This window comes from Silene latifolia, chromosome 2, assembly GCF_048544455.1.
Source record: "Silene latifolia isolate original U9 population chromosome 2, ASM4854445v1, whole genome shotgun sequence".
NCBI classification, from domain to species: domain Eukaryota; kingdom Viridiplantae; phylum Streptophyta; class Magnoliopsida; order Caryophyllales; family Caryophyllaceae; genus Silene; species Silene latifolia.
The window spans coordinates 183174223-183192357 of NC_133527.1; the positions used below are offsets into that span (position 1 = coordinate 183174223).

An 18135-nucleotide genomic window follows, 5' to 3' on the forward strand; every position below is an offset into this window, starting at 1 on the left:
TCAACTACCCAGCTTTCCAAACATGGCAATCGAACATCACAAACCGTGTCACCAACCTTGAGTCTACCCTTTCTCAAATGCAACTTACGGAGAATGCTCGGTGGGGAATCACCGAAAACCGCTATCACCACTACCAAGAGGATTTTGAAGAGATGCGTTTTACCCAAAACGCAACTTTTGATATGGTGGCGGCCATGAATGCTCAATACATGCAACAATTCCCCACCCAATACCAAGGGTATAATGAGACTCAAGTCAATGAAGCAAGAGCCGAAATGGCTAGATTTAGAAGAAGAAGGGGAGGACCTCCGGGACATGGAGGTGCCTCAAGCTCACACTCTTGAGTGAGTCTAGGGTGTTCACCTCACACTTTGGGGACAAAGTGAAGATTTAAGTGTGGGGTGGGCATGAGTTGGTAAAATCATGTATATATTGTAATATATTTGTTTCATGTATCGTATTTCAAAAAAAAAAAAATAGAAAAACCCGACTAGGATGAAAACCTGAAAGGGCATCCTAGGCAAAAGTGGGAAAGTGGCCGAGGCCGGAGTGAAAACCCGAAAGGGTGCTCCGGGCAAAATGAAAAAAGGAGTGCGAGCCACGAGGGTAGAGGTGAGGAAAAGAGCTAAACCGAAAACCCGAAAGGGCGGTTTAGGCAAAATGAGAGAATTAGGAAAAAATTGAAAAATCTTGTTGACCTCTTTGAAGCCTTGAAATCATGTCACATACATGACTATTTCCATTTGATGTTGGTGACATAAGTGGTGGAGCTCTAGAAGGCCGGAAGGGTAGGTTAGTAGTGTGCCAAGACTAGGAGGGGGATTTGGAAGCTTACTTTGTTACTAGTGCTTGGCATACTTGTCTTATGCATTGTTGGTGAGGTTGAGTTCTGAATTGTTGGAGTTGTGTTGAAGTATGGAGGTATGTGAGGTTGCCTAATTGATAGGTTAGGAGAGGCTTTGATGACTATGGTAGCCTTGTGTTAACCAAGTGGAGTGATAAGGAGGACGAGTGAGGGAAAAGAGGTTAGTATTGGTGGAATTTGGGTCGCTTACTCACTTATTAGAGCTATGAAGAAAAGTGACAATGTGCTTTAGTCGAGGGATGATATAAGAAGGAAGAGTGAGATGAAGAGAGGGGAATTAGGAGTGCCCATACTTTCTTGGCCTAGGTGGTCATTAGGTTTACCCTAGTTTGCTCGGGACGAGCAAAGGGCTAAGTGTGGGGTGTTTGATGAGCTCCTATTTCTACATAGTTTTGGCACCACTTGGAGCTCATTTGGTAACATTTGGGGATGGTTTTTGACGATTTTCATATTATTTAACCAATTCCAAATGCATTATCATTTAGCATGTTTCTAATGAATAACAAGATGTCAAGAGAACAATGGAAGTGTCCAAGGAAGGGTGAAGAATAAGCATTGAAGAAATACCACGAGAAAGCCTTCCAAGGATCAAGCAAGCACGAAAGAAAAGCGCACTACAGCAAGGAACTCGCACCGTGCGAGTTTCCAGACACCAGAACTCGCCGGTGCGATTTTTCTGGGTTTCATGCCGTTTTGTGTTACGGGCTTTTCCGGTGTTAAGCCCATGATTATTAGGTTACGTTAGACTATAAATAAGATGTTTTCAAGTAGGTTAAGACATCTTATGCACACTTTTTGATGGGGCATATTCTGCACCGCTGACCAAGTCAACACACTGAGCAAGGTCAAAGATATCCACAGCAAGTCAACGACTTAGATAGCCTAGCCGATGCATACCATCGGCTGCCACTGGTCTCGGCGTGACAACCTTCCAGCCGGGACACACATCCGCGTACTCATATCCAAGACCCCTCGGCGGCGAGTCAACATTGTCCGCCGGCCTGCCATAGGTCCCTCGGCCGAGGGGTAGATCAGTCTTTTCACCTGCTAGCCACTTGGCCACTTGGCCACTACGTGACAAAAGGTGAAAGTCTATAAATACTCCTCAACCTTCATTGAGGAAAGGATCTCACAATTATAACCTAAATACACTATTCATCTGGTAATATCTCCCTTCTCTCTCTACAATATATACCTAGCCAAGTTACACAAACTTGATCCTTTAAGTTTACCGACTTGAAAGCGTCGGAGTGAGTACGCTGCACACGGCCAAGCCCTCGTTCGTTCATTGTTGCATAGGGGAGGCCGCGAGGGACGATAGAAGCAAGAAGGATTCAGCTCAAGACATTATTCTACGAGCCACGGGTGGTAACTAATCACTGCTCCGGAATTACACCCGGAACAATTGGCGCCGTCTGTGGGGATAGACACTAGAAGCTAGTCACATTCATTCCCAAACAAAAACAAAACTCAAAATAAAAACCCACCCGAAAAGCTAAGAAAATGTCGAAACAACAAGAGGTATTCGTGACGGACGAAACCGAATTTTACCACGATGATGTCGTCCACAAATCTGGAGTCGAGCAACCCTCCACCGGCGGAGTAATCCAACCGGAGTTCGGGATGCGCAATACCCGACGCGCCGGGTTAACCAACCAGGTCACCATCACGGGGCATGTGGTCGACGTGGAAAAGCTAAAAATGCTCCCGGACCTAATCAAGAACACGCCCGCTCACACCGTCACACCGACAAGAGCGGCGGAAACCGTCCAGATAACAGGCCCAAAACGTGACTCCGAGAAATCGAACGGAGCACTAGGAGAAGTCGACCCGGCCAAGACGCCTGGGAGCCCAAAGTGGGCGCGTAGAGACCGAGTCCTTCCCGCACTCGCGGAAGGACGGCGTCCCCGCCACACGAACGAGGCATACCCCAAAGGAGCCGGAGGAGTCCGACTCAGCAGAGTTGGAGAAGGAGTCATAGTCGAAGAAGGAGCCCCTCCCGCCACGAGGGGAGAAGCCAGGATAGGGATGCGAGGAGCCGATCGCCACGTGTCATTCAACACGTGGTCGGCAACCCTCAACACCTACGTCCTAGAAGTCCCGGTGCCACCCAAGCTCAAGTTGCCACCGATTTCATACAAAGGAGATAGTGATCCTTCCGACCACGCTGAGGCTTTCGAGTCTTACATGTCGGTATGGAAGACGGCCACGAGGTCCGGTGCCGAGTCTTCCCAACAACTTTGCGTGGGATGGCTCGTAGCCGGTACAAAGGGCTTCCCGACGGCTCGGTGTACTACTTCGCCGACCTAAGGAACGCCTTTCTAGCCCAAGACTCTTTTGATAAGAGAAGGGTCGTGGAGACGTCGGACCTCCTAACTATCAAACAGGAGGGGGACGAGTCTCTGCGGAACTATGTGAAAAGGTTCGACGGAAAGGTCCAGCAGATTCGAGAAATCAATCCCGAATCGGCGGCCTTCGACCGATGAAAGGCCTCCCGAAGGGAGATTTAAAAACGAGCTCATCAAGTGCGGAGGCCTAGGTTTGGACGCCGCGTAAAATTGGCCGACCAAGCCATCAAGGTAGAAGACTACCACAAGACCTGGGTAGGCCCAAACGAGGCCGAGCAATCGAGAAAGGAAGAACCACCGGGAGGTTAACCCGAATGAAAAACGCCGTGACAACAACGGTCACGGTCTCGATGAAAGACGCCGTGAGAGTAACAGCCACGCCGTAAAAGTCCGCAGAAAACAAAACTCGGCGGATGCCGGAGGAGCCGGGGACGACTACAAAAACGGTACGATGATCACACCCCTAGTCGTGTCGCCGCCGAGGTCTTCGCTTTGAGCAAGAACGAGGGCCGAAACGGGAAAGACCCCTAGGCCGAGGAGTGACGGTGACACGAGCCAAGATCGTAAGTACCACGCCACACCGGACACTTAACCAACGATTGCCGACACCGAAGGATGCCATTGAAGAGCTAATCCGGACGGGAAGCCTCAAAGCAAGTATGTTGCCGAGGGGGCCAAAATCGACGCCGGCGGATCGAATAAGCAAGTCCGCCTCGAGCGGATAGAGTAGTCAATGTCGTCATCGGGGACAACGAGAGCGGCGGATCCGCTAATGAGCACAAACGGCCCCAGGATGAACCTCATCCGGCCATCAACTTTGTGCCCAACACAGCGACCCCCGCTCCCAAAGATCCCGCATATGACCATCGGACAAAGGGACTACGAGGGAGTCGCCGCCCTTCATAGCGACCCCTTACACGGTCCGCCTGACATAGCCAACCACCTGGTGAAGGGGTGCCTAATCGACACAGCGCCTACACGAATGTTATGAACAGAGAATGCTTTCTCGGCCTCGGCCCGAGGATTGAAAATTTGAGCCCCCGCACCAACCCGTTATACGCCTTTTTTCGGGGCCGACCGGTACCCCGGGGTCAATCACCACGGTGAGGTTCGGCGAGGAGGTGCGGCCAAGAACGTTATGTCTAAATTCGTAGTCATCGACGCAGACACCCGCCACGACGTACTCATAGGCCGGATCACTTTGAGCGAGATCGACAGTAATATCCATCCGGCCCCGACACCGATGTATGTCTCGGACCGGGGGGAGGCACATAAGCTCATCTCGAAAAAGAGGAAGATCCGGTTTGTGGGAAATTCACGCTAACCGCCTCTCCGCGACAAATGGCTCGAGGGCCGACATCGTCATCATCGCCCCAAACGGGGACGTATCCGAGCACGCCTCGAGGCTTACCTCGGTGACCCCTGGGGAATCCAAGTACGAGGCGGTGATAACCTAGGAATCGAGCTAGCTAAAGCGCCGGGGCGTAACGTATCATGGTAAAGACAGATTCGCTCCTCGTGACCAACCAGGTTAGAGGAGAGTGCGAAGCCCAGGACTACAAGACAATAAGGTATCTAGTAAGGGTGAGAGAGCGTCGCTTCGTAACTAGAATCGTTCCGGATACAAGACACACCCGGATCCGGAACGACCAGGACCACCCGCATGATCGAAGGGCGTAAACCGAGGAGGTAGAGATTGATCCGGCCGCACCGTAACCATCGGTGTCAACCCGGAACGTAATCCGAGCCAACCTCCTGGACCGCCGAGAAAGAACAAAGACGTTTGCGCATACTCGGCGGCCGAGATGCCAGGCGTGAATCGAGAGGTGATTGTTCACAAGCTGAACGTGCTCCCCACCGCCGCCCGTCAGCGAGAGAATGAGGAACTCCTCGGTCGAGAAGGACGAGGCCATCAAAGCCGAAGTAGATAAATTACTAGCGGCGAGTTTCATCACGCCAGACTTACCCCCGAGTGGCTAGCCAATGTTGAATGGTGAAGAAGTCATCGGGCGTGGAGAATGCGTGTAGACTTTACCAACCTTAATAAAGCATGCCCCAAAGATTGTTATCCCTTGCCTCGGATAGATAGTTTAATCGACGCCACGGCAGTTACACCACGCCGAGCCTCGCCGGACGCCTTCTCGGGTATCACCAAGTGTTTACGGCCGAGGAAGACATGCCTAAATGCGCATTTATCACCGCCAACGGCACATACATGTACAAAATGATGCCGTTTGGTTTCAAGAACGCCGAGCAACGTACACGAGGTCGGGTAGACAAAGTGTTTCAAAACCAAAAAGGGCGAAACATTGAGGCATACGTCGACGACGCTATCAGAAAAAGCAAGTCCGACAATGAGCATCCTGGGTCGATTTACACGAGACATTTTGTTCATTAAGGAAATACAAGATGAAGCTCAACCCAATGAAATGCAACTTCGGTGTCCGGCAGAAAATTCCTAGCGTACTTGTCGGCCAGAGGCATAGATGCCAATCCGGACAAAGTCCAAGCAATCCTAGACCTGCCCGAACCAAGGAATCGGAAAGAGGTTATGATATCGACAGGGAGAATGGCGGCTCTCGCCCGATTCATCTCTCGGTACCGATAAGAGCACCCTATTCTTCAAAGTGCCGAAAGGAAATAAAGACTTGGTGGGGGGGAGAAGAGAGCACGCCTTTCAAACAACCGAAAGCTCATCTTCGACTCTCCCAACCCCCGTCTGTGCCGATAATGGGGAGACGCTATACCTATACATACCGTAACCTCGGCCACGGTCGATCTTTGTGATCATCGGGGAAGAAGACAAACAAAGAACACCCAATCTACTTTTGTCGCCCACACGCTCGCCGCCCGCCGAAAGGAATTATCCACTAATCGAAAAAGCGACCTTCGCCGTCGTCGTCGCCACAAGGAAGTTAAAACCCTACTTCGACGCACACCCCGTGACGGCCCTAACCGATCAGCCATTGGAGAAATCCTTGGAAAAATTCGAACAATCCGGCAGCTCATCAAACGGGCGGTGGAACTCTCCGGTTTCGGCATTCAAGACAAACCAAGGCCTTCGATAAAGGGGCAAGCACTTGCAGACTTCCCGGCCGAACGCACGTATCGGAAGAGCCAAACCCAGGCATACGGGAGGTCTACACCGACGGCTCCTCCACGGCGAATAGCTCGGAGCGGCATCCTTATCATCGGCCCCAAACGGGGATGAGTTTGAGTACGCTTGAAATTCACCTTCTCGGCCTCGAACAACGAGTCCGAATACGAGGCGGTGATAACCGGAGTCGAGCTAGCTAGGTCGCCGGAGCGTAACACATTGTGTTAAAATCGACTCGCTATGGTTACCAACCAAATCCGAGGAGAGTATGAGGCTCGGGACGACGGAATGGTAAGGTACCTAGAGAGGGTAAAAGCCGACGTAGCAAAATTAAAATCTTTCCGGATCCAAAGTGTGTCCCCGCATCCGAGAACAACCGGCCGACGCGCTCTCCAAACCGCGCACCAACTATCAAGAATGTCACGAACCGTGCCGGGTAGACATCGTAAACGCGAAAAGCATCACCGAGACCGTCGGCGTGGTGGGTAACATGAGACCGAGACAACGTGGATGACTCCGATAATGAGATACAAACTTACAGTGAGTTCTTGGGAGGGCCGCAACCCCTCGGCCAAAATAAAAGGATCGCCGCTGTGCACGTTGTTCGAAGGAGAACGTGCGTAAGATCCGTAATAAGACCACTCTTGAAGTGTGTCGGTCCCCGCCGACGCAGAGCCGAGCATCGTGAGTAAATCCACGAAGGCATCTGTGGACATCACACGGGGGCAAGAACACTAGCCCACAAAGCTCTCCGAGCCGGCTACTTCTGGCCCACCATGCTTCAAGATTCCGTAACGAAGACCAAGAAGTGCACGAATCGTCAAATGCACGCCCGGTGATACACGCTCCTCCGGGGACCTACAACCGGTGCTTAGTCCCCTTCCCTTCGCACAACGGGGATGGACATGCTAGGGCCATTCCCAACGGCCTCCGGGGGAAGGAAGTTCTTAATCGTCGCCGTTGACTACTTCACCAAATGGGTCGAGGCCGTAGCAAGCATGCAAAGAAAGACCACACCGCCGTCGAAAGGTAACTGGGAAAACGTTATAACCCGCCGGATTACCCAAGTTATGGTATTCGACCACGGCCGCGAGTTTTGGAGCGACGATAATGAATCGGTTGAGGAGCTTGGCATCAAGTTTGCGTATTCCTCCGTCTCCCGCCACCCGCAGAGTAACAGGCGCAAAGTGAGCGGCCAATAAAACCATCCTCAACGGTTTGAAAAAGACGGTTGAAGATCTTAAGGGAAGGTGGGCCGATGAGCTACCCGGCGTCCTGTGGTCCCTTCGAACCACGGAGAAAGAAGCAACGGATACACCCCCTTCCATCTAGTCTACGGCTCAAGCGGTCTTACCGATCGAAGCGACGCAGTGCCGACCTTCCGAACGGCCACTTTTGACCCAAAGTGAAAACGAGGAAGGCCTTAGAGCTTCCCTCGACCGGTCGAAGAAAGCCGAGACACGGCGCGCCTCAACTCGCCGTATATCGAGCTAGGATGAAGAGAGCCTACAACCGAAGAGTCCACAAAGGGACTTAAAAGTAGGAGACCTAGTCCTAAGAAAGTCGGCCGCCACCAACAAAGGAAATATTCATGGCAAACCGACGGCCAACCGGGAAGGTCCCTACAAAGTGATCGAAGAAAAGAAATAGGCCGGCACATACGGCCGACAGACATGGGAGGTGTGCCTCGATGAGCCATTGGAACACCGATAACTCGAGAAAATACTTTGTATAGCGGCGGAGGTGTCCGAACACATTGTGGACACCCCAACGCACGATCATGACAAGCAAATGAATCACCAAAGCTCTCCATCAAAGTGTCTGTCCCCTCAACGATTTGCCATTAGACGGAAACTCGAAGGGAAGAAACGCTATCGATGCCGCAACCCCGATTACCTCGGCCAAAACCGAGAGCGACGGGGAACACGTCACGTGACGCTAAAAAGAGACGTATACTCGGCGCAACCGAGACGCCAATCTAGCGGTCAATGTGCCACACAACATTGGATTGCTATCAAAGCCGCAACCCCGATTACCTCGGCAAAACCGAGAGCGACTGGGAACACGTCGGCCGCAGACGCTAAAAAGAGACGTATACTCGGTGCAATCGAGACGCCAATCTAGCGGTCAACGTGCCTACACAACATGCGATTGCTATCGAAGCCGCAACCCCGATTACCTCGGCAAAAACCGAGAGCGACGGGGAACACGTCGGGCCTAAGAGACGCTAAAAAGAGACGTATACTCGGTGCACCGAGACGCCAATCTAGCGGTCAATGTGCCTACACAATTGCGATTGCTATCGGCCGCAACCCCGATTACCTCGGCCAAAACCGAGAGCGACGGGGAACACGTCGGCCGATACGCTAAAAAGAACGTATACTCGGTGCACCGAGACGCCAATCTAGCGGTCAACGTGCCTACACAATGCGATTGCTATCCAAGCCGCAACCCCGATTACCTCGGCCAAAACCGAGAGCGACGGGGCACACGTCGGCCGATACGCTAAAAAGAAACGTATACTTAGTGCAGTAACCGAGACGCCAATCTAGCTGGGTCAACGTGCCTACACATTGCTGCGATCGCTATCGGCCGCAACCCCGATTACCTCGCCAAAACCGAGAGCGACGGGGAACACGTCGGCCGATACGCTAAAAAGAAACGTATACTCGGTGCACCGAGACGCCAATCTAGCGGTCAATGTGCCTACACATTGCGATTGCTATCGGCCGCAACCCCGATTACCTCGGCCAAAACCGAGAGCGACGGGGAACACGTCGGCCGATACGCTAAAAAGAAACGTATACTCGGCACCGAGACGCCAATCTAGCGGTCAACGTGCCTACACAAATAAGGATTGCTAACGAAGCCGCAACCCCGATTACCTCGGCCAAAACCGAGAGCGACGGGGAACACGTCGGCCGATACGCTAAAAAGAAACGTATACTCAGCGCAATTGAGACGCCAATCTAGCGGTCAACGTGCCTACACGATTGCGATTGCTAACGAAACCGCAACCCCGATTACCTCGGCCGAAACCGAGAGCGACGGGGAACACGTCGGCCGATACGCTAAAAAAGAAACGTATACACGGTCACGTAATTCGAGACGCCAATCTAGCGGTCAACATGTACACACGGTTAAAACATACATTCAAATCGCCTCGACCAATGACACAAGAAGGCAAATAAAGGATCGTAATCGAGTCCGCCAAGCCGAGGACCAAAAAGATAAAACCTTGTTAAAATGACTGCAAGAAGAGTACAAACGACGGCCGTCCCCATAAGGATTGCCTAAACTCTACCTACCGGAGCTTTACAAAAAGCAAGGAAACAAAAACAAAAGGTACGGACTTGAAATTGAAGCGCCAAAAGGATGGCGGGGAGAGAAGGCTCAATAATTGGCCCCGAACGCCTAAAGCTATCCGAGATGCCGGTGAGTCCGGTGACGACCGCCCGTCTTCCTATGCTCGATGCTCCCCTGCGTCGCAGAGCACAAAGATCATCGGTGGCGGCTTTGTTGAAGGCCGAGCACCTTCAAGCGACTTGACCTCTCATCCTCCTTCACTTTCGCATCATAAGCCGCCTTGGCCTCGCCTATCCGAGCCGCCTTCGCCGCCTCGGCCTTCTCCGTAGCCGCGGTCTCCTCGGCCTCGGCCATTTCATCCAAAAGAGTATCAAATTTATCCACATGGAAAGGAGCCCTCGGGGACGAGTCTTCTTATCGCCTCCCCGGTCGCCTCCTCGGCCTGGCCCGGAATCGGACGCACATTTTAGGAAGGACCTCATCTCGAAGCATCTCAATATCCTTCTCTTTCGAGCAAGGATAGCTCGCGTGTCCCCGAGCACCTCCGCCGCTTCGGAACCGATCCTCCCACTCGTCCCTCTTGCAACCACGGCGTCGTAGGCACCTTTATACCTATTTCGCTCCTCCATCATCTTGGCCGTGGCGCCATCGACCTCCTCAACTTTGGCCCTTTCGGCCCTCGCAGCTTTCTCGCCTTCCTCTCGCACGCCCTCGCAAAGAAGAAGATCCAACTTAGCCTTCCGGCTTCCCCTCGGCAGAGAGATCAAGCTTCGAGCCTTGTAATCAACGGCCCGTATTCGGCCGTCGCCTTTTTTCGCTCCACGATGAGGAGGCGGCTGACGGCTCCATCTCCCCAACCTCCTATATATTTCCTCACCCTCCGCCACGAGTTCGGTGGGGGTAACCTTCCGGGGTGAGGAGTCCACGATGACATTTTGGCCACCCACCTTCTCGCCGCCTTCTCAGCCGTTTCCCCTTTGCTTCGGTGAGGACGGCGGCCTCCGACGATGGAACCGCAAAAAAATCACAGAGGGAATCCATGTCACCGTGCATTGCCACATCGTAAAGCCTATCGTCAGAACGCCCAACGAGCCGGCTAAATCCGAACCACAAGTTAAATCCGTACCGATTCGAACCCTCTTAGCCGAAGGGTGGTAGAAGGTGCCCTTCCACAAGAACGGCGAGAAGGCAGTGGATCTTTCCTCTTCTTCGGAGAAGGGGCCTTAGCAACGGTCACCTCTCCCTCAGAAATGTTGATCACCTCCACACGGTCCTTCGCGACCACGGGGCCTCGGAGAGGAGTTGCCACCGATGCAGCCCGCCGACTTGGACGCCGCCTTCTTTGATCTTCTCAAAGACGTTGCCAAGAACCCGTGCTTCGAGCGTCTCCGGATCAATGCCTTTGTCTGTCTTTCCACGACCGTTAGGAGACGATCGGCGATCACGTGCCGGTAGTAGGATGGCGGATGAGAACCTTTCCGTCCTTATCAAGCCCAAGCCTCTCCAAGTCCTTCTCTCGACGATGTGTCCCGACCAAATCGATCCGCAAAGAACCAAACAAGAGTTATATGAAAGAAGTAATAAAGCTCCAAACAGGAGCATAACAAGTAAAGGTGGGCCTCACACCGACCCTACTCACCACGGCCGAGGGTCAGTATGAGGCCGACGCGGCAGAGCATCTCGTCCCGAAGAATAACCGAGCCGGGGCGACCATCCCTCCTCAAAGATCAAATAGCCGCATTGCCCGCTCCTCATCCGCCGTAGGGGGGACAAAAGAAGCGTCCATCTTAACCTTGCTACCCCGGAAGACGTGTTTCTCATACTCTTCCCGGGTCTCACACCGCAAATGAACGGGGCCCCGGAAAGACCTCAAGAACGGTAGTCCTCCAAGCACTGGACGTACACCCATCGCCCCACCCAATCTTTGCGGGAAGTAAGTTTGTTTACGGAGACATATCCAGCTCGTCCGGACGCCGTACCACCCCACCTTCCGGAGATCGACGTACGAAGACTATGAAGTCGGCGGAATAGGTTGACCGTAGGGACCTCCCCTTTAAAAAGGCAGAGCCACACAAAGCCGATTATCGTCCCTACGGCCAACGGATGTAGTTGGGCCACGCAAGGTTCATAGCTTTGATGATGGCCACAACATGCTCGTTTAAAGGAAACCGGAGCCCGTACTCCAAATGCTTAAGGTACACGCCGATATGGCCGGGGGAGGGCAAAGACCACTCGACCCTCCTCCGGGATAACGATCTTATATCCCTCACCGAAGAAGAAATGATCTCCGAACAGGGGGTCCCTCGGAACTACTAGCGAATTTATTCGTCCAAACACGGTCGAGGCGGTCGTGCGAGCCTCGCCACGACTGGCAGTCATCCTCCCACCATCGACGGAGCCCCATCACCGTGATCAACACCAACATCATCCTCATCCTCCAACTCCCAGGGAGGGCGGGTCATCTACGGGAGAAGGAGGCTCAGGACCCCCTAACCTTAGCGGGATGGCCTCTAAAATCTCCTCCTCGTCAAGACGCGACGGGGAACCCCCCGGCGCGGAAGTGCTAGCCCGGCATCGATGGCGGACATGTTCACAACAAATTACTAAAGCAAAGAAAAGAAAAATTCGTTTGTTTACCTTCAAAGGAAAAAGTGCAATGGGATCAAAAACTCAAGATGGAAGAAAAAGAAGCCCTTGAGTTTTTAGCAAGACGAAAATTTTGAAGAAAATTTGAGAAAATGAAATTAGTGACCAAAATCACTTTAAAACTACCTATTTATAGGGAAAAAGCCCACAACGAAGGGCCAATCGAGCACTGACCATGAAGCAACGGCCAATCAACGAGCAAACACGTGTCGAGCATGCAACCACGGAATGTCAATCATCGCAACAGTTAAACGTCAATCAACGCAAGCGACTGACCAAGCGTCTTCAACACGCCCGTTCACATCCCTTCAACTATTCATCTTCCTCAACAAATTCCTAGTATCCGGTCTCCGCCGCCACCGATCAACCAAGCTAGGAAGCACGGCCGGGGCAATCAAAATCAACCAAGACTCTCGGCCTTGGTCACGCCGGCGTCATATTTCTTTTCCACATCGAGTGCCCTTTACGCATCCCGTGGAGGAGGGGGATATGGTATACGGCACGCCTAGGATATGGTATACGGCACGGCCTAGCAAGAGCCACGCCTATGCACAAGAAGAAGCCGATGCAGAAAATTTCTAAAAATTACTTGTGCAGAATACATGCTCAACGTACATCGGAGCCCATACCACTAAGCATGACTACGCTGGGGCAAATTGATGGGGGCATATTCGCACCGCCGACCAAGTCAACACACCGAGCAAGGTCAAAGATATCCACAAAGAAGTCAACGACTTAGATAGCCTAGCCGATGCATACCATACCGCCACACGGGTCTCGGCGTGACAACCTTCCATAGGGACACACATCCGCGTACTCATATCCAAGACCCCTCGGCGGCGAGTCAACATTGTCCGCCGGCCTGCCATAGGTCCCTCGGCCGAGGGGTAGATCAGTCTTTTCACCTGCTAGCCACTTGGCCACTTGGCCACTACGTGACAAAAGGTGAAAGTCTATAAATACTCCTCAACCTTCATTGAGGAAAGGATCTCACAATTATAACCTAAATACACTATTCATCTGGTAATATCTCCCTTCTCTCTCTACAATATATACCTAGCCAAGTTACACAGCTTGATCCTTTAAGTTTACTGACTTGAGCGTCGGAGTGAGTACGCTGCACACGGCCCAAGCCCTCGCCTTCGTTCATTGCAGGGGAGGCCGCGAGGGACGATAGAAGCAAGAAGGATTCAGCTCAAGACATTATTCTACGAGCCACGGGTGGTAACTAATCACTGCTCCGGAATTACACCCGGAACACTTTTAATTAATCAAGTTGTAATTGGGGAATTATTCATCTTTGTTATTGGGTTTAGATCTAGCATGGAGAACTAATCTCCCTTTCTTAATCCGACTCAAAGTGTAATCTTTGGTTGTAAGACTCCTTAGTCTTTCCTTAATTATTATTATTGTTCTTAATCTCTTGTGTTTAATTGCTTAATTTTGGAATCCTTGTTAGATTATTGTGATTAAGTGTGATTTCCTTGTTACTTAATCTTTCTAAGTTCCTTAATTTACATGTTGTTGGGTTTATTAAGTGTGATTTCCTTGTAATCTCATGTTGCAACAACTTGTTATTAGACTAATGAATGTGATTTCTTCTTGGTTTAATTAATTGTGATTTCATTGTGAGTAATTACACCTATTAGATTCCTATTGCTTCATCTTCTTGTTAATTAATCTATGTGTGTGATTTCCACTAGAGGAGTTAATAAGTTGGGTCAATTATTAAGTGTGATTTCCTTGTGATTGACTTCTAATTAAGGGAATTTGGAGATTCAATCTCACTAATAGAACATTAATAGTAATTAGAAGGATTGATTGAGTGGTTTTATCAACTAAAGTGCCTAAATTTGGGTCGGATTAAGTCTCTCTCAAATTGATAAATTTCCATCTAAAGACTCACTTACTTGATTACTTGTTGCTTACTCTTGTTTGATTTTTGTCTTGCTTTTGTTACAATTGAAAACCAAACCAAAAACCCCCCCTTTTTACATATTTGTTGTTACTTTGTCACAATTGCTCTAATTGCTCTTTTAATTTCACTATTGCAAAACCCCCCTTCTCTTGGGTTCGATCCCGTGCTTACTACTTTACTAGTCTAGAATTAGTGTTAATTAGTATGCTTAGTGGCATATAAATTGTTAATTTGGCCGTCTTTTATTCATTAGAAACATGCTAAATGATAATGCATTCGGAATTGGTTAAATAATGTGAAAATCGTCAAAAAACATCCCCAAATGTTACCAAATGAGCTCCAAGTGGTGCCAAAACTATGTAGAAATAGGAGCTCATCACATATACTCCGTATGTTATATGATGACGAGAGGCATGCCCTCGATTGGTGATCATACTCTTTCGAAATATCTAAGTTGTTGAAAGGATTTTAATGTGGCTTGTAGGAGGTAATGGATCCCTTTAAAACCACACTTGCAACCTAATAACGGACATTGTCCCCCTCCCTCTTCCTCCAAATCCCTCAATTCAAACAAAAGGCAGATGTGGGCGCGCTAATAAAAAAAAGAACACAAGTTTACAAAATTTAGAGCAAGCAGGCCATATGACTAAATATGACATAAGAACATATTGTCTAATAGACTGGGTACGTGAGGCAACGTAGGCCAACTTACCTTCCATGGACACCCAGGGCTGAAACCCCTGTTTTCTCAATCCGCCGGGCCAATTCTGTAGTGTCGTTCAATGTCTTTAAAAGTCGTATTTTGCATGTCACAGGAATATTCAGATTCCTCTTCAATGTTGTCAAAATCTAATGACAAGAGCATGAAGAGGATATCAGCAGATAAGATTAGCAAAAACTTGGAAATAACTTGAACTACAAAAAAGTGGCAACTTGTTTAAAGAAACAGCATGAGGCAAAGAGAGAATCTTGAGTGGGTATGTGAAAGCATACATCATGGATAGTCTCTGGCTTCGACAACAATGCGGCCCCCATGCCTCCGCTAATTGAAAAGGATCTTGGACAACCCATATTGATATCGATAGCGGCAACATCATTGCACCTTAAAGGAGATTTCATGTAAACCCAACACACATAGTCATGCAGGAATCATCTTTGCACCTTCTGAAGACAATCAATACAGTTCACTGAACTTACTATTATGATTCATATTACGCTTTTTTGGTTGAGACTTACTGTTTCAGTCCTATTGAAATTACCAAGTTTTTTTTACACAGTTGTAGGAGAAATCTATTTACGTAGAACTCTAGAAGGGACAGGGTGAGTACGACTCCTTCTAAACGAGTACTACCCATGCTCAATCAAACAAATAAAGTAAGACATGAACTTTCAAGAACGGAGTAAGTCTTGCGTAAGACGGGATATCCGTTTTATCTCTAAAACGGATCAAAATATTACCACATGGTGCTAATAAAGACGAAATATTTTTGGTATTTCCTAGGCAACTTGTCATATGATTTGGCATGAATTTACCCCGTCTTAAGGTTTAAGACGTATACCTCCGTCTTAAACAAGAATTTGTGGGACGCATTATCAGCAATTAATACGATGAACGTCATGGAACAAGCAAAAGGAAACATACACGAGTTTCGCAGCCTCAAGAGCCCTAACAGCATCACAAGTCCCAATCTGAAAAACAACACGATCTTTCTCCTCTGGACAAGTTCGAAACACCACACTCCCTGTCTCTCTCTCCACTATATCAGTAGTACCTAAATAATCTGACCAAAACACACCATAACACAAACTAATCAACATCAAATTCAACAATTCACACCTTAAAAACTGAAAATTCACAGAAACGGTAGCAACAACAGCGAATTTAATCACCATTGACAACGCGATCGCATTTAATAAGCTTATGATCAATAATTTCCTCTCCGTAAGTAATATCTGCACCATATTCAGCTGCAAGCAACCTCAATGGTAATGTACCCTATCAATTATCAAATGCATAATTCATTTAATCAATAATCATGAAAACAACAAAATCCTGAATGTTCAGCACCGAAAATCGATTAAATAACTTAGTATAAATCAGTGATTCATCATAATTTACGAGGTATAGCATTTTCATTTTTCAATTAGGGTTCTTAAGTTCGATTGAGGAAAAGAGGGTAAAAGAGAGAACATACAACGCGAACCATAGGAGCGAGAACGAGTTTGTTGTGGTAGTCCATGCTTGGTGGTTGTCACGGTGGCAAGTTTTTTCCGGTGAGTTCCCCGCCCGCCGTCGACTGTTTCACTGGGATTGTACTTCGGCAAGTCAAAGACTGACTATTTTTGTTGCTATATTTTGGGCTCCCAAATTGAGAGTTGAGAACTTGAGATTGGGTACGTTGGTCAGACTTGACAAATGGGTGAATGGGATCGAATTTGGGTATCGTCAATTCGAGTTTAATTTTGGGTAGCCAATAATTCAAATCGGTTCACTTTGGTTTCGGCGTAATTTCGAGTCATCTATTGTCAAGATAATTATGATTGATGATTGATGGAACAATAAATATTTGGGTCAGGTCAATTCGGTTACGAATCAAACTCAGATCTTCAGTTCAGTTGTATTTATTGTGTGAATAAGAAAAGAGTAGTCATGGTGCACAACTGACAACTCTACCGTGGAGAAACCTTAGTTATGCCAAGAGAGGACCCGATCCTCGCCAGTTTGGTTTTCGCGAAAGTGGCAATTTGTCCCCTTAACTTTGTTCAATGGTGAAATTAGGTCCCTTAACTTTCAATTGTAGCAATCAAGCCCCATAACTTTAATAAAAAGTGAAATTCAACCCCATTATTTGATTTTTCATGAAATTCCACCAAAATTCATTTTTATAATCCAATTAATCAAATATAAAATTTAATTTTATAACTTTATAAATTTATACAATCTATAAATTTTATACAATCCATTTTTTTATAATTTTACAGTTTAGACAATTTATTCTAAATACTCGTATAATAATAGTTCATACGATTGTATTATATTTTTATTTTGTTTAATATAGATGAATGTAAAATTATTATTTAGATGAATAACTAAACTTATATAAATTAAGAAGGTTAAAATTAGTAATTTTATGTATTATTAGTTGTATAATATAAATATAAAATAATTTTTTGATGAAATTTAAGTGAAAAATCAAAATTGGAGTTGAATTTCACTTTTTGTTAAAGTTATGGGGCTTGATTGCTATAATTGAAAGTTAAGGGGCCTAATTTCACCATTGAACAAAGTTAAGGGGGTAAATTGCCACTTTCGCGGTTTTTTTTTGCATTCCTATGTAAAATTATCATCCGCTCCCCTTAACCCCGTAATTTGCTCCAACATAGGCCACTGTCTTGTGACAATTTCTTTTTTTTTAAAAAAAACACAAGTAAAGTGATAAAAGTCTCGAGTTGTTTAATTTAATACCTACTCTAGTTCAATAGTTTAAATTCCACATATTTAATCAACACCTCACCCATCGTATTTATATCGTGAATGGTTAACCCATCGGTGATAGAAGTCTTGAGCTTGCTTTTGATGATTATGGGTGAACTGCGTAAAAAGGTCCCGGGATTGGTAGTGCTCGCGTCAAAGTCATTGTCGTTGTTGCATTTACGTATTGAGGGCAATTCTTTGAGCGAGATTTACCGTATTGTCCTCAACAATCTTAGTCAAGCTGAGTTTTATGAGTTGAATCAATTGTGGCGAAATCGAAAAATTCATGTCCATAATAATGACCGTCTTAATGGTAAGGTATTTGACTAGTAACGACTTACATACGCGCCAACAATCTAACACTTCTCGTCACAAACGAGATACTACAAACTTTGTTAATCTTGTGGATATTAACACACGTTATAATGTCTTACGTTTATTGAAGAGGTTCTTTAACTAGGATACCCATTGAATAAGTTA

General features: G+C 48.0%; 1 protein-coding gene across 5 annotated transcripts in view; it reads right to left on the reverse strand.

The window, feature by feature from the left end:
• Positions 1-16602, reverse strand: part of LOC141643621 (uncharacterized) — a 50898-nt gene extending 34296 nt beyond the window's left edge. For all 5 annotated transcript variants that reach the window (XM_074452840.1, XM_074452839.1, XM_074452838.1 and 2 more), the window contains exons 1-5: positions 16376-16602; positions 16071-16176; positions 15823-15961; positions 15174-15282; positions 14893-15029 (exon numbers count right to left, since the gene is read on the reverse strand). In XM_074452840.1, coding sequence (XP_074308941.1) covers positions 14893-15029; positions 15174-15282; positions 15823-15961; positions 16071-16176; positions 16376-16420 — 536 coding nt within the window. In that variant the 5' untranslated portion in view covers positions 16421-16602. The remainder of the gene's footprint in view (positions 1-14892; positions 15030-15173; positions 15283-15822; positions 15962-16070; positions 16177-16375) is intronic.
• Between the last annotated feature and the right edge of the window lie 1533 nt (positions 16603-18135).